At 40.0% G+C, this 22895-nt stretch overlaps 1 protein-coding gene and 1 long non-coding RNA gene across 4 annotated transcripts in view; both read right to left on the bottom strand.

Annotated features, from left to right (window-relative positions):
- The window catches only part of dapp1 (dual adaptor of phosphotyrosine and 3-phosphoinositides), a 32883-nt gene extending 18089 nt beyond the window's left edge, over window positions 1-14794 (bottom strand). For all 3 annotated transcript variants that reach the window (XM_077579723.1, XM_077579733.1, XM_077579742.1), the window contains exons 1-3: window positions 14699-14794; window positions 10773-10895; window positions 9851-9984 (exon numbers count right to left, since the gene is read on the bottom strand). In XM_077579723.1, coding sequence (XP_077435849.1) covers window positions 9851-9984; window positions 10773-10895; window positions 14699-14757 — 316 coding nt within the window. In that variant the 5' untranslated portion in view covers window positions 14758-14794. The remainder of the gene's footprint in view (window positions 1-9850; window positions 9985-10772; window positions 10896-14698) is intronic.
- A 575-nt stretch (window positions 14795-15369) lies between these two features.
- Window positions 15370-20416, bottom strand: LOC144049745 (uncharacterized). The gene is made up of 2 exons (XR_013293721.1): window positions 18123-20416; window positions 15370-17467 (listed from the first exon to the last, which is right to left on the bottom strand). It is a non-coding gene; the product is annotated as an uncharacterized LOC144049745 (long non-coding RNA).
- Window positions 20417-22895: the final 2479 nt, after the last annotated feature.

The raw sequence follows: 22895 nt of genomic DNA, 5'->3' as shown, positions 1-22895 counted from the left end.
TCGTTCTAATTGTGATGAGCAATAGAAACTTATTTCAAATGGCAATTCCAATTAATGTGATGAAATGTGAATGTTAATAATGAGAAATTTATCATAATTTGCCCAAAACCAGAAGAACCTTTTTGAATTGTCATGTACTTATCACATCGGCAAACATTGTGTGAGGTCATGTTTGCACAAGTACAAGTACTTGCATGCTCTTTCTCAATAATGGTGAGCACTTTGTACAGTGGTCTGAGGCAGTTGTAGTTGCTACTAATTCTGTCTGTTCCCAAAACTTATGTTGCAAATGAAAAAGGGGTTTGTATATTATACAGTATGGCATTTGATGTATACATATCAACAAAATTGTTGGTACTTTTATATTAAAGAAAGGAAAACATGTCTATAGTGACTGAAATAACTGAAAATGGATGCTGGGAAAATTGTACAATAAGTTATCACATGAATAAGCACTTTACTATTTGCTGCAATGAATTATGCTTTGCTCTGCTACCACACTCACATTGACATAGCTTGGCTAGATTAGGGCAGCTGATTAACAAGAGATGACTCATGATAACTACAAGAACAAGAAGGTCTAACCCAGCAAAATGTATTGAGCCAGTCAGCTATGATGGGCCTGTTGTCTGTTAAGAAATGATTGCAAACTTGACCACACATGTGCTCACCACTCACATGTACACACACACATAGACAAACAAGTACACTGTGTTCCAACTATGCTTGTGCCCATACCCCTGAGAGTTGGAACACCCATGTAACTAGGTGCATGGAAAACTATAAAAAGAGAAGATGAGGAGAGGTACAGTAGTGAATTGTATGACGCATTTCCTCTCTTCTCTCCTCGCGAGCTGTCTAACAAAAACTGAGTTCTTCTCTCCTTTTTGTGTAGTATTTAATAAATGTCTAACAGGTAAACCTGATAATGGACAAAAGTGGATACAGATAATTAATTGATGAAAATCAGGCATTCCTTTTGAATTGAGTCCCAACTGAATTATATAGGGATGTGTGGGTGGTTGGAGTGATTTTGATGAACTACCGTCTCCTAAATGATAGTAGCCTTTAGGGGTGATCCATATAATACCTTCTATGATATTACCAGTGTATTTTTTTTGGGTGATAAAAACTTACAAAATCGCAAAATTGACACTGGAGGGATGTGATGTCATAATCCGTAACATCATGGGTCATTGTGTTCATTTGGACATACACGTGTCATTCGCTGCTGCATAACAACAATGTCGCAGAGTGTGAGCAGCGGCTAAGTGGGAACTACCTTCGTCGTGTGGAGGTTGTTTGGTTACAAGAGGTCAGATATAATGCAAAAATACAATTGTTTGCAAATTGTGGAGGAAAGAGGATGTGCAGGCTAAAGACATGTGAGGAGGACATGGAAACAGCTTGTTATTGTTCGGCGTAAAAGGGAACAAAAGATTTAACCGAGCATAGTTGGAGCACCCTTGATTAGACGCACTCCTTATGACCAAAAAAAAAAAAAAGCAGACGGTGGTTGGATAATACCGAAGTGGTTGCATATTGTTTAGCCTAGATAAACAATCCGCGTTGTTTATTTTACCGTGACCGACAACTCCCTACTTAGTTGATGTGACTTTGTGATGCTAACCAGCCGTTAAGCTACATGCTCTCTACGAGACGGTGAAGACATTTAACATTTTCAATTTGATGTTTTACTGTTTTTTAATTTACTTATAGGCATATCAATGTGATATAATCATGAGTGTTTAAAAGAATACAGTGGGATGGTGATTTTGTGAACTTTATTTGATCTTCGTACCCTCAATGCTGTTGGAGGGGGAATGTGCATGATGTTGTCAGAGTCTCTTGTCATTAGAGACTGAAGGTCTGGGGTCAGATCCTGATTGCATTTGTTCCCCCAGTCAAGAAGGGGAACTGTATGTAAATGTCTGTTTACTAATAACATTACACCTTTGTTCAATCTAGGAGATGACATGTCTGGCCTTTGTTCAATCAAGAGCCGGGAGGAGGAACCTTTTATCTTTTGAGTATAAATGAGTCGATGTTCTGTAAATTGTCACACACTTGGGGGCTCCACTTTGCATTCAGATGTGGGTGTCCTGACTGTGTCTTTAGAAGCTTCTAAATAAATTTTTGCAAGAAAACTTCTTCATCAGATTCTGAATACAATTATTTGGACACGCAAAGATTACACTTAATATAGTAATCAAAATATTGCTTCAAAATGGTGACCCTGACGTGATCGTATTGAGACGTTTTTTCAACAGCTGTGATTGATCCTGAACACCGGATTTCTAAAGCGCAAAAATATTAACAAGGTGAGTGGACATTTTATCCACGTAGAGCAGTTCTGGTTGTTTAGGATCAATACAGTTGCATTTCGTCTGTGCTAAGTTGTATTTGGGATCTGTGAACAAGTTAGGGGGGTTAAAGTCGTATACGGAGGGACGCAAAGTCCTCCATTTTGAAATTTCCTACGACATTGAACTATGCATAGGAAAGTGATGCCCCGTGTTTACGGAAGTGACGTCAAGTCGGAGCGCTCTGCCGTTTGAAACGGCATAAGACATTGAGTACCACGGAGGAATAGGCTGTTTCTGTTGTTGTGGTGTTATAAGCAGCTAGTGGTGATCACGCGTAGTGTTTGCTGAATTAAACGCCCGTATATCGCGTGTATCGCTACGGTGCGTGGAGTGATATAAAAAGCCTGCCGTTTTACGGTTCAAGTGCTGTGTGATATAGGCCGCCCATGAAGATCCAGGATATATTTATTAAAGTCGCGCAAAAGGTATTTAATATCTGTTTTATTTTCGTCTTGTTTGTATTTGTCTGAAAAAAAAAAAAATAAATAATAATAATTTTTTGGGGGGGATTAATGAGAATAGTTTTGATCTGTTATATCCTAGTATCATAAGTGAGACGTCACTGACTTTATAAATATTAAAAACGACTAATTACTACATATTATGGATGAAAGATTTCGACCGTAAATAAGGATGGATGCATACACTTCCGGTCGATAGCGAAGTGGTCGCTAAGCGAACAGTGAGTTCATGATGCTGGACGCATTTCCACCACGGCGTCAACGTAAGTATGAAACTCTTTTAAATGTATGAATGAGCACTAATTGTGATAGTGGTTGGTTCTCACCGTTGTAAAATGTGGTGTGTTCGTGGAATTTGATTGTGTAAACAGCGCCAGACGCTGATTACCTCTGTGAAAAACACATCTATAGTTTCTTCGAATGGAAGAAAAGTTAGACGGTGTGGGGTCGTCGACCAAATGTTGGGTTGTGCTAGAATGTTAGCGTTGGGTAGCTCTGTGAAAGATGTGCGGATGACGGTGTAAGTGATTTTGAGAATGAGGAGGCTGATGCTAAGCTAGCGGCTCTGCTAGCGTACGAGTTGCCATGCACAGGAGATGAGTTTTTGGTAAGATGCTACCGCGCGAATCTGTTTTTAAGGCTGAGGATGAGTTAGCTGCGGGCAGCCGCATCTGTTAAGAAATTGGAACATAAATTGGATGAAGTGTTGACTGGGAGAAATGAACCAGAAATTTGAACCAAGCGAGAGCTCTTGGCTTAGAAATGAATTGTTGAGTGTACGCGTTTGTTTGTTAAGCTCCATGGTGTGTTGTGGCCACGCGGTTTTTCGTTGTTTGTTTTACAATGTGCGCGACGTGTTTGTGTCGCAGCCGTAACGTTGCGATGGATTGTGCGCGAATAAGTCGACATTTGCGCTATACGTACGTGGTGAAGTTATTATTAGACGAAGTAACGGTGTATTTTACAAGTGAGTCTGTGCACTTCGGAGATGTTTGTGTTCGTCTGTGGTTATTTTATGAGTTGGAGATGAGAAAAGTGCAGGAGTTAAGTGAACGGAAGTGTAAGTTTGTTTGAGACAGTGATTTTTTTAAGTGTAGGAAAGAAAGAAAAAGACGGGTGGAAAGTAATTTTTTCCCTCCAAAATCCTTTGTCCTCAAAAAAGGGTGAAAAAGAATGGTAAGCAGGAAATCTGCATATTTTGAAAGTAGGGGAGAAGTCTGCCTTTGTCTGTGACAATTTTTAAAGCCCTTCCCCCACACTTGATTAGGGACTAAAGGTCTGTGAGGATGGGGGCCGTGAGCTGCTGTTTTAAGAAGGTGGTGATTTGTACTGTTGTCTGGAGTGTGTATGATAAGTTTTTCTTCCGCCCCCCTTCTCTCTCTCTCCTTTTTGTCTCCTGTGGGGAGGGGGGTGTGATAAGTTTATTCCTCTCTCCCATTGTCTCCATTTGGGAGACTTGTAGTCTGTTGTGTGTGAATAGCAGCGGTCTTCTAATGCTAATCTGTTAAAATCAAATTGTTCCTGTTATGCGGAAGGATATAGAGGTCTAGATGTTAACTACAGGCCACTATCATATTATTTTTTAAATCAGATCTGTGTTTAATATAGTTGAATAAGTAATAAAACCAAATTTTAATTGAAATAGACTTTTCATTTTTTGATTTCCCCTGCATCTCTGATAACTTATTCGTAGGTGTGAAAATGATTTAACCTTTGTCCTTATCTGAGTCCCATTCTAGAAGTCTGGAGAGGACTTTCCTCCAAGTGGCCGGGGTGACTCACAGCTGTCACATTTTCTTAAATTTGAGGTAACACGTAATGAAGATGTCTATGGTAGACATATGCGTAAATATAGTACTACTACTTGCTATAGTGTAGTGATCAAATTCAAATAAAAACACAAAATAAATAAATGAATAAATTAAAAATAGTTTGAAAAACAAAATATTTTGGGGGAATTTTTTATTTTATTTTTTCTTGGAAATTGAATGACAACAAGCAGTGTTCTCTTGCTATGACAACAAGCAGTGTTCTCTTGCTATGATCTCATCTCCCTCTGTCTGTTCCGAGTGTATAAATGTCTATCTACAAGGACAGGAAGGAATATGAACTCCGGTTGTGGACTCAAAGTTCTGGAATCATCTGAGTTTGGTGCCTGAGGTCGTATGTTGTATTCTGTTTGTAGACATTTGCACTCTGTACTATGTCAGAAGGGAAGATGTGATCTATAGCAACGCAGTTTCGGAAATTGAGAACAGCTTATGTGAATTAGGGTAGTATAAAATTAATTTTAATCTTTAATACTATATTTTCCGTTGTTTGATGCTTGTTGAATTTGGCCTTCTAAATTTATTTATTTTTTCTCCCATTTCTCTTTTATAACTTTAGCTTCTAGATTGGACTCAGATGTGGAACACTTACGGCGAATTTGCTGGTTAAATTTTTAATTTTGATTAAGCTCAACAGCACTGTGATCTTTGGATCCCACGGGGAATGCACAAAGGCAAAGTTCCCTGCTGTGTTTTTACAAGCCCCCACTACTCTGTAGAAGAGGTGAGGTTAGTTAGCATTTTAAGAATACTTTTTGGTTGGTTTAAAGTAGGGATTTTGTTTTGTTTTTCTGATTATAACTCGTTCCTTTTACTAGTTGAGATGGCAGATATTTGGAAGATTTGTGACCTGCAATAGATTAATGGGGTTGTTTAAAAAAAAAAGGATTTTCTTCTCCTCCTGACCCTAAAGGTCCTCCGCTGCAGTATCTTAATTTACATCTGCTTAAGTTGTTTGTTTTTCTCACTTTAAGTTGCCTGAACAGGATTCAAATTTACATTACAAACTATTGCCTCAAAGACTTTTGTTTTGATGGTCTCATGGCTAGCTCAGCTGGAGATCTTTTTATAGTTCTGGTGTTGGCCAAATTGTCACAATTTGGTTGTTTTTCTAATCTACAGGACACAAGGTGTCTGTTTTTTCCTCTTTGAAGCAGCAATTTGGAAGCGGCTGCAGTTTTCACATTCAGGTCTGAAATGATCAAAATTGATCTTTATCAGATGGGGGAATGACTGGTCTGTCTGTGTATGGTTGAAAAGGAAGTCTGATGTGAGAATGACTGGTCTGTCTGTGTATCAAAAAGAAGTCTGATGTAAGAATGAAGTTTGGTGTGAGGAATTTACAGGCAGAGAATGGAGAGGATGGGAGTTGGAAAGTAAGTTCTACAAAGATGACAAAAGACGACCCGAATAGCAGAAATATGGTAAGTATGTTCCATTTCAGAAATGATTGAAAAGTATAATTTCTAGAGCCCATGGAATATGCCATTTAGGTGTGGAAGGAACATTGACACACCTGGGTGACATTTTTTCATGAGACAAGTTGTAAAAATGAACTGCAGGACTGCAGTGTTTATTAAAGGTATAAGTATATATATAAACCTCTTCTCAGACTGTTCATGGCCCGGCCGGACATTAATGGTTCTGAGTTAAGATGATGTTGTTTTTAAATGATTTACACTGCTATAATAAGAAACCAGCGTTAAAGATACATAAATTTGATGTACGACAAAGAGCACATTTATGCTAAATCTACAACAGTGAATATCATGGTAAAATATTTGATTAATCATTATCTACCCTCATAAGGGTTTCCTAGGAACACTTCATAAGCTATAGAAACAATTAACATTTGCTAACAAAGAACCAGGTGCTCTTTTCAAATGTATGTTATGAGTGACTAAATGAAAATGATTTTGCACACAGATTGGTTTGCTGATCATAATGGTGGGGGCCACATCCACCACATGTGAGCCACGAGGTCCCAGGCTCATCAATCACATCAATTGACCCCGACCGAGGGGGTTGACTAAACTGCTGATCTGCGCCCACACCAATTGGAGCCATCTAACGGATCCCACCACACCCGGTTCCAGTGTCTACCTGACAAGCTGCCCAAGGACGCGGAGGAAAGAAGATTCATTGGAGTGCCTTTTCACTGGGCACACGGAGGAGGTCGCTGAAAGAAGATTCATTGGAGTGCCTTTTCCCTGGGCACGGATAGAGTCACACTGGGAATGAAGTCCCGTGACCTTTCCTGCGATCTCTGGCAGTGAGCCAGGGTTCGGAAAAGGCTGACAAACGCCTCTTTTTTTAAAAAAATTGACCAACTGTCGAACACACTTTTCATTCAACAAAGACCTTCATCAGGAGATGGCTTTGAGGGACGGACACATCTGCTATTGCGTCGTGACACTTAACCACATCACATAGGGTTATGCCTCACATTTATTATGCCCCTTCCACCGAATTTTTAATGAATCAAACTGAATTTTGACTGCTAAGCCCCTCTATCTATCTTTCTCTTTCTCTCTCTCTCACCTGCTATTCTTATTTCTAAACTCCACACATAAACATTGCTTCATTTTGCGACGATCAAGATTCGCGCTGGACTTTCTCTCTAGACTATTATGGGATTAAATGTCCGGTTTTTGAACTTATAGAAGTTCAATGGTAGGACTGAAGACATTTAACATTTTCAATTTGATGTTTTACTGTTTTTTAATTTACTTATAGGCATATCAATGTGATATAATCATGAGTGTTTAAAAGAATACAGTGGGATGGTGATTTTGTGAACTTTATTTGATCTTCGTACCCTCAATGCTGTTGGAGGGGGAATGTGCATGATGTTGTCAGAGTCTCTTGTCATTAGAGACTGAAGGTCTGGGGTCAGATCCTGATTGCATTTGTTCCCCCAGTCAAGAAGGGGAACTGTATGTAAATGTCTGTTTACTAATAACATTACACCTTTGTTCAACCTGGAATCAACATGTCTGTATGTAAATGTCTGTTTACTAATAACATTACACCTTTGTTCAATCTAGGAGATGACATGTCTGCCCTTTGTTCAATCAAGAGCCGGGAGGAGGAACCTTTTATCTTTTGAGTATAAATGAGTCGATGTTCTGTAAATTGTCACACACTTGGGGGCTTCACATTGCATTCAGATGTGGGTGTCCTGACTGTGTCTTTAGAAGCTTCTAAATAAATTCTTGCAAGAAAACTTCTTCATCAGATTCTGAATACAATTATTTGGACACGCAAAGATTACACTTAATATAGTAATCAAAATATTCCTTCAACGGCATGCACGTTGCGGCCTTGCAGCGTCCTAAACACGCACACTTGTGTTATTCATAACCACTTGTAAATGTCTACAAGCAATCAGGGCTCCTCTGTTTGATAGAGGAGATTAGCCGGTTACGTCAAAATAATCATTGCCTAAGCAATCGCAGGCAAAAAAAAATTTGGGGGGGAACAACACACTTGCCTACGATGCCTAAACCTGTTGCTACCATATCATTGGTAAAGTTTTTTTGCCTCTACAACACCGGGAACAATCACACAGGAGAAAATAATGGACTTTCTTGACTCATGCAATTTGCCACTGACTTCTGAAGATTTGTGTTTGTATAAATATCAATAAAAGAAAAGAAAAAGAAAAGAAAACCGCTTAACGCGCTTGCGAACAGGAAGTATGGAGCAGTAAACAGCGTCACAATGACGTTAAACACTACACGCCCTGGGCGCCGCCGTCGACGTCGTTGCTACAGCAACCTGTCAGATGGGTCAATAATGTAGCTCAGTCTGAACAAGGCCAGATCGGATTTAGAGACTAAAGCCCTAAAAATCGAATTTGAGGAAGAATCCGATTGGAGTCAGATATGCTTGCAGTCTGAAAGCAGCCTTGTTGCTCGAGTTTTTGTTGAATAAAACAACACAAATAAAGTTTTTCTTGGACAAAATAACTAAAATCCTCCACTCATAGAAACTTGACTAAATAAAAACAGGTTGACTAAATTTAAAAAAACAAACTAACTAACAAGAGCGATTGAAACTGGGATAAAACGAAGTCAAAGTAAAAAAAATGGCAGATATAATTAACACTAGTTTAATAGTTTAGACTACAGAAAGTCTCATTGTCAGTTCTTTTCAGAATCACAATCATATTTTTTGGCCAAGTAGGTCTACAGTATGTAAAAAACACACTGTCTCCAGAAGTATGTCGAGGTGGGTAGAGTAGCCAAAAATTGTACTCAAGTAAGAGTAGCGTTACTTCAAAATAATATTACTCAAGTCAAAGTAAAATGTAGTCATCAAAAAAATAATTCAAGTACAGTAAAAGTAAAAAAAAGTATTCACTGAAAATAATACTCAAGTACTGAGTAAGTGTTTGAACATGAAGTCTGATTTATTTTTAAAAACAATGTCATCAGACAGACAAAAACATAAAATTATGTGCAAACGCTGGCATCTTCAAATCATAAAATAAGAATAATAACTGTTTGAGCTCGAACAACAGTGCAAGCAGACATGTTAGCTCAAGCATGCACAATCCATTCACAAATTGTGGCATAACTCGCTCGGCGCTGCCACCCAGTCTAACGACCATAGGTGGCAGTTTTTTAAAGCAAAAGGACCAAGACATCATCTTTCAGTTGACTTTTTTGGGTTCTCATCATGCCTGCCAGCCTTCAACCGCATTTCCTGTATATAAGCAATGTGTCCGCAGAACTACTCCCACATAGTCAGTCAAGCGAGCGCTTAAGTGAAATCTAATGTATGAATGGGGCGGCGGGTAACGACTCTAGTGTAGCCCAATATAGCATATCTTTTTTTCAAAAAGTTACTCAAGTAAATGTAACGGAGTAAATGTAACTCGTTACTACCCACCTCTGAGTATGAGCTACACTAGTATTGCAGTAACTATGACATACAAAGACGTGACACATGAGTACAGAGTCTTTACGTAATGTAAGGGTACAATTACTGACCAATGACAGCTGTGCAAATGATGCGCACAGTCATCAAGCAAAGATAAAGTGATTAGTAGTGCAGTTATTACAATAAAATGATAGTTGTGCAGATGATGCAGATAATTGTCTGACCTTACACGTTTTACTTTGGGTTAAATCTTCACACCGTACAATCATGCAGTGACTATGTTGAGCTAAAACTGTGCTTGTTGTACCTGTTTCGCTGCCCACGAGAGGCTGATTGGCGAAGTGGTTAATGAAGTCCTGAAGGGTTGCAAATGTGTTAAACCCAAACACATAGCCATTCTCTTTGCGTGTCACATGAAAATGCTTGACTGAATCCTTCGCTCTGCAGGTTGGATTGGAAACATAATATTAATTTGGGAATTTTCACTAATCTAATTCACTAATCTCACACAAAGGTCTTTCTAAGGAGTTAGAAAAGAGGTCATCTTTTTATATCTTTCTGTTTGTCTCCTGCATCCTCCACATTGTGTGGAAGTCAGATATACAGTATATATACACAATACATGTACAGTAGTTGTGTTTCCATCCATCCATTTTTATTTGAATTGTCAAGAAATGCGAAAATAAAATTGAATGGAAGCACTATAAATTAAAAAAAAAATGCCCAAAATTCTCCAAGAAAGTTTTTACGCTTAGGAGTGGATTTTGAAGCGTATGGAAAAAATGAAAATTCAGATTTTGGCTATGGAAACAGGTTTTGCGAATAACCCCTGGCAAGACATACACGTCGCACGTTTTGACCGGATATTACATCACACGTATGATTGTAGTCCCAAAGCAATGTCAACCGATAAACTAAGGTATGTTTGGGATGGGGGGGCACGAAACATAAATCTTTTTGGAATTAGTTAAAGAAGCAATATTAATGCTATTTTTGATGGAAAACAGCAACGAAACGCTACAGTTCATCAAAAATTACAAAAGAAAACAAATACGAGATCACATCTCTATGGTGTATACTGCCACTTACAGTGGCGGAGTCCAATCAATGTTCGCAAAATAAGAACAGATGGAAAAGCATGTCCGTTTTGCGCATTTTCAGTAAATTTGCTTAAATTTTTTTAAACAATTGGATGGAAACCTGACTAATGTCTGTTCGTTTAAACTGACCTTACAGACAAGGCAAAACAGCTTGGCCCCTCATTACTGTTTCTCAGGAGGTAACATCCATCACTTCCATTGGACAAGAGGAGGGCCTCAGCAGCATGACGGGACAGATCATAGTGGTACCATCTACAATAAAATACATCTAAGTTAGTGGTCAATGAAGAGATATTACAGGTAGTAAACAAGGCTCAAAATAACTCTTTGTCTTTGCGTAATAGTTTTACTCATCAATGACTTCATTTGAAGAGCAATTTCCTAGTTATGAGACACAGTTTTTGCAGGTTAATCCCAGAGACCTGAAGCAAAGGTTTTATGAAACAATAAAAATACAACAATATAGTGAATGAATCTGTTCGCGAGCTATACCCAGCGACTGGTAGCTTGGTTTGAGAAGACTGCTCTACCGGGTTCGCCATTGTCGAGTGACATCATTTAAACCACATTGGGTTTTTTTTCTTGACTTCGTAAATCGGATTTCCGGTATTGGTACCAGATGTGATCGGGCGGGGAGTTCCGGCAAGATGGCGGTCAGAGCAGATGTAGCGCTCTCGGTCAAGTTCCTCAAATGTAGTAATTAATTACTATTTCCCCTTACAACAGACGGGGTTACGACAAGAAACGTGCCTAAGAAGAGAACAGACCCGGAGAACAAGGAAGAAAATTCTACTGGTAAAAAAAAAAGCCACTGTTCCAGCTAGCATCATGGCTAATGACAGGATAGTGGTGGACCACAGCTATTCAATGGAAGTTGCCGGAGGTGGAATGGATTAACGGAGTTTCGACTAAATTGAAGATTCTCAGGTAAGCACGCTGACTAAGTCCTCTGTCATTCGTAAATGGGGGAAGCCAAATTAAGATTCTTTGTTGGAGGCTATACTAAAAGCTGTTAACATGTCAAACTCAAGGTTTGACAAGCAAGAAGACCGAATGGAAAACATTATGTCGCAGATCAAATCTAACAGCACGATGATTAGTAGTCTAGCCAAAGCACTGGAGTTTAATGCTGCGGAACGTAATGATGGTAAAAGTAAAGTGACTAAGCTGGAAGCGAAAGTGGTGGTTTTGGAAAAAGAGAACACAACATTTGAAGAAAGAGTTGGCGAACATGACAGAAACAGCAGGCAATGGAATTTGGAGGTATGTAAGAAATGGAAAATGAGAATACAAGAGAGAAGATCTACTAAAGTGGATTGCACCCACGTGGGAGAAGCAGATGGACGACGTGGTGGACACCGTGCACAGGCTAGGAAGGAGAGAGGAGAGGAGAACACGCCAGGTGATCATCCAATTTGTCAAGGGAAGTCAAACGCCTTCTCCAAGTCCACAAAGCACATGTGGACTGGTTGGGCGAACTCTCATGCACCCTTGAGGACCCTGCCGAGGGTGTAGAGCTAGTCCACTGTTCCATGGCCGGGACGAAAACCACGCTGCTCCTCCTGAATCCGAGATTCGACTTCCCGATGGACCCTCCTCTCCAGCACCCCTGAATAGACCTTACCAGGGAGGCTTAGGAGTGTGATCCCTCTATAGTTGGAACACACCCTCCGGTCCCCTTTCTTAAAAAAGGGAGACCACCACCCTGGTCTGCCAATCCATAGGCACTGTCCCTGATGTCCACGCGATGTTGTAGAGGCGTGTCAACCACGACAGCCCCACAACATCAGAATGAGGGAGTCCTTTTTAGGTCTCATCTTGCCACCAATTTGAGAAGCTGGCTGCTTCTTTCTTTTTCTCTCCCTGCTCGCAAATGCTCCGTGGAGAGGGGAAACAATGACCAGGAAAAAGTGGTTGCTTCCTTCATCTCAAGTCTTTGAGAAGACAGTGGATTAATTTTATTTTTGAAGGTTGTGTACCGACATGATTTCACAACGGAGTGTTTTGTTAGTGAAAGCCTGTTCAGAGCTGGATTTGCAACATGATCGGTCCCAACAGTGTGACGCGACTGCAAACGGAAAAGATGTAAGTTTAACACTTTTGATTTAGCCTTCCTTCCTATCCTTTCTAATAAGAGATGTGCACCTTCTACCATATTACTTGTGTATTTTTAGTGCCTAAAGTGGGAGCTACATTTGGCGTGTGGAGGTTGTTTGGTTACAAGAGGTCAGATATGATAAAGCAGACAGTGGTTGGATAATATGAAGCGGTCGCGTATTGGTTTGTCAAGATACAATCCGCAGAGGTTAATTTGCCGTGACTGGCAACCCGCCACCTAGGTGGTCTCAACGAGACAATTGGCACGTTGCGACTGCGCAGTGGCCTAAATGTGCACATTTGTGTTATTCCTAACCGCTTGTTAATGTCTACAAGCATTTACGGCAAAATAATGCTTGCGGGATATTTGCCGGTTACAACAAAATAACCATTGCCTAAACAATGACAAACTAACGCTACAACATAGTCTCTGTAGTAACGTTATGCTACTTTTTCTTATGGTAAAACGTTATGCCACTTTTCCACATATTAAAATAGTTCTCAAATGTGTCAAAGGCATGTCTGTATTTTTCTTTTCTTCTGCTCCCATGACCAGTCGTTTCCATTCACAAAATTAGCACATGGCTACCATGAACAAAATCCCTGCCCCTTCGAAAGAGAAGAGTGTGTCCTAGGTGTGGCCTGGTGCAGCTATTTCCATAAAAGTGACACACCCCTAAAACAGGCTGGTTTGAACGGAGCGTTTTTTGGCTGATTTAGGGACAGCAAAAATATTAGATCCAAAGTCAATTTTAACGAATGCATGTCACAGAACTATTTTGGCATGTTAAAAAGTTGAAATATATGAGACCTTTAAATGTATTGGGTAGTCATCTGACAATAACTCAATTAGCTGATGATACAACAATATTTTTGAAAAAAGCAGATCACATTCCTTTGGTAATTAAAAAAAAACATTTTCTAAAGCATCTGGGTTATATTTAAATAAAAAAATAAATGTGAGTTGATGTCAATACATGATGATCACCATCGGATTTATATGGAATTCCAGTGAAAGATGAGGTGAAATATTTAGGTGTGACCATAACAAAAGACTATAAAACCAGAGAAAACTTGAATGTTGTACCAGTGTTGTACCAGTACATCACAAAAACTTAATAATTAACATGTTAACATGTTAATTATTAAGTTAACAATCTAAACTGACAATATTTGTCACATCTCAGGCAATTTGTGTATATATAATTTATTCAATCTATTTTATTATTGATTCAATATATCTTGCTTTTATATTCTTAGGTTTATTTACGTTTTTACAATTTCGGTCTGTACATTTTCTTATTTAAATTACATCTTTAATATTTTCTTTCCAATGTTTCACGTCAACTGCATAATTTCCAGACAATCCTGTAGCGTGATGTGTTTGTTAGGCGACCCCGATACGATCTGGCAGCCCGATTACATCTGGTACCGACACCGGGTTCAAAGGGGCGTTACCATCCATACTTCCTGGTATGAATTCGGAAAAGTCCGACTTCCCACCTTCCTCGAATGCAGAACAGAACAGGAACTCAGCCACAATTCAAATTATAGGAGACTTCTGTAAATTCTTTCTCCACAGACCAAACGTGCCTGAGATGAGGTGAAATTAAGTTCAGTGTAAATAAATATTCTAACAATTGTAAAGAATGCTCTAGTAAATTGCTGCGTTCAGTTGAAATACACAGCAAGTAATTCTGACACTCAAAATGCCACTAAAAACTATAGTAGCAATCAAATCAATAACCAAAACAAGCACCATCAGGTCACAGCTGTTATGCTGTGCTGGACAATAAAAATACCTAGTGCAAGTATTGTGAAAGTCACAAACAATCATTTCATGTAAACAGTCCAATGAGTGATTTTGAATAACAGTGCAATGAACAGTTTACAGTAGTTGGTTGTTAATTATTCTTTAGTGTGATAGCTGGAGAGTTAACAATCGCAGGCAGTCTTACCCCAGATTTAATAGCTCATCACGCTTATCCTTAGAAGGTGTATGACCAGAAAAACTCATTTTGCTGAGAAGATTTAGTCACTGCAACATTCTCTGCTCATTAACTTTTATTTTGAGGCAGTCAGCTAGGCAGAAGTGAAAGCGGAGAGGCACGCCTAACAGGAAATACATTTATAGTCTGAGACCAGACCTGAAACAAACCAGCTCAATGTGTCCATCTGTTTGCAGCATGATTGATTGATTTCAAACAAATAAGTTAACATGAAAAAAAAATCAATAAATTCATTAATTCACATTTTCATGGCCGCAGTTTTAACTTTTTCACATTTAAAAACACATTTTAGGCATTTCTGTATGCGGAAGTGTCCTACTGCAAGATCTTTGCGAGCTCTGCCAGTTCTGGAAAAATCTGTCGATAGTCTTCAGATTTTACAATGTCAAGATACGTATCTTCTTGTGCATTGAGCAGTAAAGTAATGCCAAATTATCAGTGAACTTAGCAAAATTGTTCATACTATGTCCAAATTTGAATGTGATAAGTGTTGGATTTTATTTCTATATTAATATAAATTTAAGTTAATAATCTGACTCCAATTTGTGACCTTACCAAACTATCACTCATCCAACAATAGCATGCTCGTTCTGCAATAGAAAGGTATCAGGAAGCCGGCATTTTCACACACGAGTGGATTTATTCCTAACACTCAAATCTAATACATCACAGCTGGGGTCCCGGGTCCCTACCCATACAATTCTATACGTCTCTGTCTCAAGCAGCCAACGTAGTCTCATCCGAGTTGCCCCAGTGAATAGTTATACTACACAATATTTAAATGACACAGAAACAACGGCATCCTGGCATTATTCTATTGGCTATGTGTTTTCTGCAGTTTAACTTTAGCTTGCTTCTCATTGGCCGATCTTCATCCGCAGGTCACTGGGTGGCTTCTCCTGTTTTGTACTTTTCCGCCATGGTCTCAAACAAATGTGGTTTATAACCTACTTTGATCTTATCACGGTTCTGCATCTCCCCCTGCAATTAGCATCCTTTGTTGGCAACCTTCCATTCCTAACACGCCCACGTGTATCACACACATCCTGTATTTCACCCCCACTCAACACAAACTCTTATATTCCTTTAATCCCTCTCATGACCTCAGACGACTGAGGTCATCACTCGAATACCTTGTTTTTTATTGTTAAACATGAGCTATAAATCAATAAACAACTAAAAATTAGTAAAAAATTTCATTCTAGTAGAAAATCAGTATAAAATTTCATTCTTTCTCATGGCCTCAGATCCCTGAGGCTAACTTCACATACTCACATCCCGGACTCCCGGAGGGCCACAGCTGTCTCCACTTCCTGGGGGTCCTTCCGAGGGATCATCATACACTGCCCACCCGGCGGTATTGGCCCCAACGTGCGTTCAACTGTCCCAACAGTCAATGATCCGATACATGGAATACAACAACAGCCGCATAACACCATAATAGCGGAAAACATTGCGATCGACATCAATACTGATGCAATCAAGCTTTTATACTCGCCAAAGACGTTCAACCAGTCAGAGCACCAACTGGTGTCCACGCCCGAATGCTCTTTCATCTTATTACTTAGCGTGCGCAGACCCTCCAATGCCTTAGTAAGGCGACCATCAGGAGATGTATTGTTGGGGATCAGAGTACAACACTGCTCCCCAAAAATACCACACACTCCTCCTCTTTCAGCTAACACCATATCTAAACTCATTCTATTTTGGAATGCCATAAGAGACGTGGCTGCTAATTGCTCGTGCACTGCCTGGAGTGCCGAGGTGGTAAAGTTCGCCAATCGTTGGACGTTGTAATGGACATAATTAATCCGGTCCACATTTTTGTTTACTGTAATAAACAGAAAAATACTCTCCCATCCTGCCGCCACTTGATCCACCAATTTGTATTCATCAGGGACCCCTCTCGGAACTCCAATTGCATCTATGTATGTGGGGTCTCCTGCATTCAACCATTCTTGCATGTCCCTTTTCTTCCTCCCAAGGAAGGGGATTCTTCCCCACTGTCTAACTCCTTCCCAATTTATCCTAGCCATGTCTAATGCTGTCACACTAATTGGCATGATCAGCGTTACTAGGGCGCACTTACCTGAGGCATTGGGGGGAAGCCTATCGTACAACACTCTCTCTCCACACCACAGCCAAACATCAGCACGAGCGAGAGGTATTCCTGCTGGCAAAGACACATTTTCATTACACCATGACTCCTGGATGTTTCCAATCCCAGGGCCACTCCCATGTAACTTTAGGCAGGTAAAATTTTGTTGTGCAACATGGATGTCAAAAATGGGCTTTTGCTTTTCCATATTTGTCAGTGGAAAGGCCGAATCCAATTGGCTGCACTTTCCTTGGAGAGTTTTGTTATACAGGAAACCAAAGAGACAGGTTTTGGATACAACAGTTGCTGCCATGATTTTCAAAACTGGTCTTGCACCTAAACATACCAAACAATCCTCGTTAGTATTCTTAGCGGCCTGTTCAGCCATCAGGAGCCAATTATTAGTGACCATAGAAATACCTGTGTCGGTTGTTTACACTTCAGATTTAACAGTAGTTGTTGTGTCTGTGTCAGCGTCTTACCACCATCTTGCTCTGCTTCATACCATACCGTTCCATTACAGGAATGATACACCATCACTCGTTCTCCTTTCGTTCCATCACTTCTATCATCCCGCACCATATGTTCAAACGCTAACATAGTCCACACAAAGCACAAGCCTGCAAACAAAATAGTCAATAAAGTTAAACATTTGCATCGTCGTCGTTTTTGTTCAGACACTTCCGAGTCCGATTTTGATCCAATTCTTGCCATCGTCACATTCCCTCTCTTGACCTGCCCGTCCGGGCAGTCAATCTTTAAGCTCACCATTGGCAGGCACAAAGTCTGGGGCCGGGTGCAACTGTGAGTAATGGTACCACTTTTGTCCTTTAGTTTCAATTCTCCTAATCGCTTGCACCTCACTTGGGAGGCCGTTCAGCATCGCCATCCTGAACATCATCTCAGCTTCAGGGTAGCTGCCTGGGTGTTTACCTGTGGTCTCAATCCACAGCTCCAATGCCTGAGCATAATGTTGCTCTTTGTCGTACATCAAATTTCTGTATTTTTAACGCTGGTTTCTTATTATAGCAGTGTAAATCATTTAAAAACAACATCATCTTAACTCAGAACTATTCATGTCCGGCCGGGCCATGAACAGTCTGAGAAGAGATTTATATTTATACCTTAAATAAACACCGCAGTTCATTTTTAACAACTTGTCTCATGAAAAAATGTCACCCAGGTGTGTCAATGTTCCTTCCACACCTAAATGGCATATTCCATGGGCTCTAGAAATTATACTTTTCAATTGTTTCTGAGATGGAACATACTTACCGTATTTCTGCTATAAGGGTCGTCTTTTGTCATCTTTGTAGAACTTATTTTTCCAACTCCCATCCTCCCCATTCTCGCTCCATTCTTTGCCTGTAAATTCCTCACACCAAACTTCATTCTCACATCAGACTTCCTTTTCAACCATACACAGACAGACCAGTCATTCCCCCATCTGATAAAGATCAATTTTGATCATTTCAGACCTGAATGTGAAAACGGCAGCCGCTTCCAAATTGCTGCTTCAAAGAGGAAAAACAGACACCTTGTGTCCTGTAGATTAAAAAACAACCAAATTGTGACAATTTGGCCAACACCAGAACTATAAAAAGATCTCCAGCTGAGCTAGCCAGGAGCCATAAAAACAAAAGCCTTTGAGGCAAGAGTTTGTAATGTAAATTTGAATCCTGTAGATTAGAAAAACAACCAACTTAAGCAGATGTAAATTAAGATACTGCAGCGGAGGACTTTTAGGGTCAGGAAGAGATGAAAAAAAGATTTAAAATAACCCCATTAATCTATTGCATGTCACGAATCTTCCAAATATCTGCCATCTCAACTAATAAAAGAAATGAGTTATAATCAGAAAAACAAAACAAAATCCCTACTTTACACCAACCAAAAAGTATTCTTAAAATGCTAACTAACCTCACCTCTTCTACAGAGTAGTGGGGGCTTTGTAAAAACACAGCAGGGAACTTTGCAGATCATGACCCAATCAAAAATCAGTGCTGCAACCTAAATCAAAAATTAAAAATTTAACCAGCAAATTCGCCATAAGTGTTCCATATCTGAGTCCACTCTGAGAAGCCAAAGTTATAAAAGAGAAATGGGAAAATAATAGAAGGCCAAATTCAACAAGCATCAAACAACGGAAAATATAGTATTTAAAGATTAGACTAAATTTTATACTACCCTAATTCACATAAGCTGTTCTCAATTTCCGAAACTGCGTTGCTATAGATCACATTTCCTTTCTGACATAGTACAGAGTGCAAATGTCTACAAACAGAATACAACATACGACCTCAGGCACCACACTCAGATGATTCCAGAACTTTGAGTCCACAACTGTAGTTCATATTCCTTCCTGTCCTTGTCGATAGCAGTTTATGCAGGGCAAAGTTCAAAGCGGGCACTGGGCTTTGTGTACTGGAGTTCTCAGGAAAAGTTCATCATGACAGAATCGATGGTTATCCTGTCTGCTCAAAAAGTTGCTGGACATTATGCTCAAACAATGCATAAGAGTCATTGAACAGTCACAGGACGAGCGGATTTACAGTGTACCATCCTTTTTGCAGTCCGTGTGGTCACTTCCCCCCCGAAAGTGACCATTGTTCAGTTCGCCGTCCACTCTGAACATCAAGCATAGCAGGAGAATGCTGTTCATTCCATTTCCAGCACTTTTTGGTTGAGTCACCCAAGTGAAACACCTTTCAGTCAAAGATTGAACCTGCCTGAAACATTTATACACTCGGAACAGACAGAGGGAGATGAGATTATAGCAAGAGAACACTGCTTGTTGTCATTCAATTTCCAAGACAAAATAAAATAAAAAATTCCCCCAAAATATTTTGTTTTCCAAACCCCTAATTTATTCATTTTGTGGTTTTATTTGAATTTGATCACTACACTATATCAAGTAGTAGTACTATATTTACGCATATGTCTACCATAGACATCTTCATTACGTGTTACCTCAAATTTAAGAAACATGTGACATCTATCAGTCACCCTGGCCACTTGGATGGAAGTCCTTTCGAATTTCAAGGCTCGTCAGACTTCTAGAATGGGACTCAGATAAGGACAAAGGTTAAATAATTTTCACACCTACTAATAAGTTATCAGAGATGGAGGGGAAATATAAAAATCAAAAATGAAAAGTCTATTTCAATTAAAATTTGGTTTTATTACTTATTCAACTATATTACACAGATCTGATTTTAAAAATAATATGATAGTGGCCTGTAGTTAACACCTAGACCTCTATGTCCTTACGCATAACAGGACCAATTTGATTTTAACAGATTAGCAGTAGAAGACCCCTGCTATTCACACACAACAGACTACAAGTCTCCCAAATGGAGACAATGGAAGAGAGGACTAAACGTATCACACCCCCTGTCCTTTTTATTTAGTTTAATTTAATTTTAACAGACAACAGTACAAATCACCACCTTCTTAAACAGCAGCTCACGGCCCCCATCCTTTCAAAATATGCAGATTTCCTGCTTACCATTCTTTTTCACCTTTTTTTTTCCACACACTTAAAAATCACTGTCTTAAACAAACTTACACTTCCATTCACTTAACTTCTGCACTTTTATCATCTCCACAAAGGCAGTGAGGAGAAACAGACCAAATGGCCATTTTGATTTCACCATTTTCTCTAACATCTCTCTTTCCTCAGTCTGCACCTTATGTCCATCAAACAACTTCCCCTGTGCCTCCTCCCTTATCAGCTTCGGAGTCCTCTTATCCCCTGCACTAGTGGTGCCGCCGTCTCCTGCGAACACCGCCCCTGACGTGCGCACGGGCGACTCACTCCCCCTCAGCCTTTTCCTCTCATTATTCACAGCCTGTTCGATCAACTGTATTGTTGCTGGCGTCATCCGTGACCCGTCATCTTCCACATCTAAAACCATTCTGCCCCCCAAAGTGACTACGGGGGCCATCACTGACGCCGTCGGATACGGAGGGGGCGCAAATACATACTGTCCCGAGCTCGGCAACTGTGGATAAACGCATCTAAAACATTCCGCCTTTTCTCCCTTATCAATCACTTCCTCCTCTCTCTTTTCCACTTTCTTTTCCTCTTTCTTTTCCTCTTTCTTTTCCTCTCTTATCGCTGCCAGCGCAGTCGCAATAGTCGCCAATTGGTGAATGCCCCGTCTATCATTCTCTACATCTTCAACTCCTTTTCTGAGTTTATGACGCTTTCGCCATCCAACTCGGCTCTGTTCCTCCTCCATATCTTGAATATTTGCCAACATTCTGCTCTCCTTTTCCTGTAACTGCCACGCTAACTTCGACATATCCCATGTTCCAGGTTCTCCGCGAAACAATTCATCCTTCTTTAATTTCCAAAACAACTTCTGACACCGTTCTCTTTCCTTCTTAATTCTCTTACTTTCTATTCCACTAATCAACTGTGATTCCAGTTTAGCGTAATGACCATTAATCTCCGACCAGACTTCAGGGGACCCGAGACCCTCATCACACTTTCTCTTCTCCGCCATCCTTAAATCCACTCGCACGTGTCCTTAATCACTTCTCTTGCAGTTTAATTTTAGTTTTTACATTCACACCGCTTCCACACTGATACGTAAATCCCAGATTTTAAACCGTATCGATACGTAAATCCCAGATTTTATACCGTATCTAACCACGAATAGTTGCGACCTATTCTAGTAGGTAAATCCCAGATTTTATACCCTACTAATGTCCACACTTTATACGTAAATCCCAGATTTTATACCGTATCAAACCACGAACAGTTCCAAACTTATTCGAGTAGGTAAATCCCAGATTTTATACCCTACTAACACGTCCCACATTCCTTCCTCTCATAATTTAGCGTTGCCAATGTGCAGAATTTAAACAAAAGGAATCTGCTCACCTTGTTTGAGTATGGGCCCAAGAGGAAAGCCGATCGGACGTGTGGCTTTTTCAGGTCGTCACCTGGTGTGGACTTGGATCCCAGATCCTCGAGTCCCAGACTCTTGTGGTTTTCTCGAAGTCCCAGACTTCTTTTTTACCTCTCTTGCATCACGTCGGGGTCACCATAATTGTTGGATTTTATTTCTATATTAATATAAATTTAAGTTAATAATCTGACTCCAATTTGTGACCTTACCAAACTATCACTCATCCAACAATAGCATGCTCGTTCTGCAATAGAAAGGTATCAGGAAGCCGGCATTTTCACACACGAGTGGATTTATTCCTAACACTCAAATCTAATACATCACAGCTGGGGTCCCGGGTCCCTACCCATACAATTCTATACGTCTCTGTCTCAAGCAGCCAACGTAGTCTCATCCGAGTTGCCCCAGTGAATAGTTATACTACACAATATTTAAATGACACAGAAACAACGGCATCCTGGCATTATTCTATTGGCTATGTGTTTTCTGCAGTTTAACTTTAGCTTGCTTCTCATTGGCCGATCTTCATCCGCAGGTCACTGGGTGGCTTCTCCTGTTTTGTACTTTTCCGCCATGGTCTCAAACAAATGTGGTTTATAACCTACTTTGATCTTATCACGGTTCTGCATCTCCCCCTGCAATTAGCATCCTTTGTTGGCAACCTTCCATTCCTAACACGCCCACGTGTATCACACACATCCTGTATTTCACCCCCACTCAACACAAACTCTTATATTCCTTTATAAGACATTAAACATTTTGAAAATTATTCATGTCCGTGATGTTATAGAAAAATTCTGAGGGACTATAATTCAAGTTTCAATTCAGAGTATTGTGTCATCTTGTGATAAAGGTGTCATTTTGCTGTGGAAAAGGTCATTAAAAAGACAAAGCTACAATAGTAATGACCAAGAAGGTTTGTTGTTTTAGGTGAGATCGAGTCCGGGCTTCGGCATTCTGGGTGGAGTTTGCATGTACTCCCCGTGCTTGCGTGGGTTTTCTCCGGGTACTCCGGTTTCCTCCCACATTCCAAATACATGCATGTCAGGTTAATTGAACTCTCCAAGTTGTCCATAGGTGTGATTGTGAGTGTGGATGGTTGTTTGTCTCTGTGTGCCCTGCGATTGGC

This window comes from Vanacampus margaritifer, chromosome 1, assembly GCF_051991255.1.
Source record: "Vanacampus margaritifer isolate UIUO_Vmar chromosome 1, RoL_Vmar_1.0, whole genome shotgun sequence".
NCBI lineage: Eukaryota > Metazoa > Chordata > Actinopteri > Syngnathiformes > Syngnathidae > Vanacampus > Vanacampus margaritifer.
The sequence above is the reverse complement of the archived record's forward strand: the minus strand, read 5'-3'. Positions and strand labels throughout refer to the sequence as shown.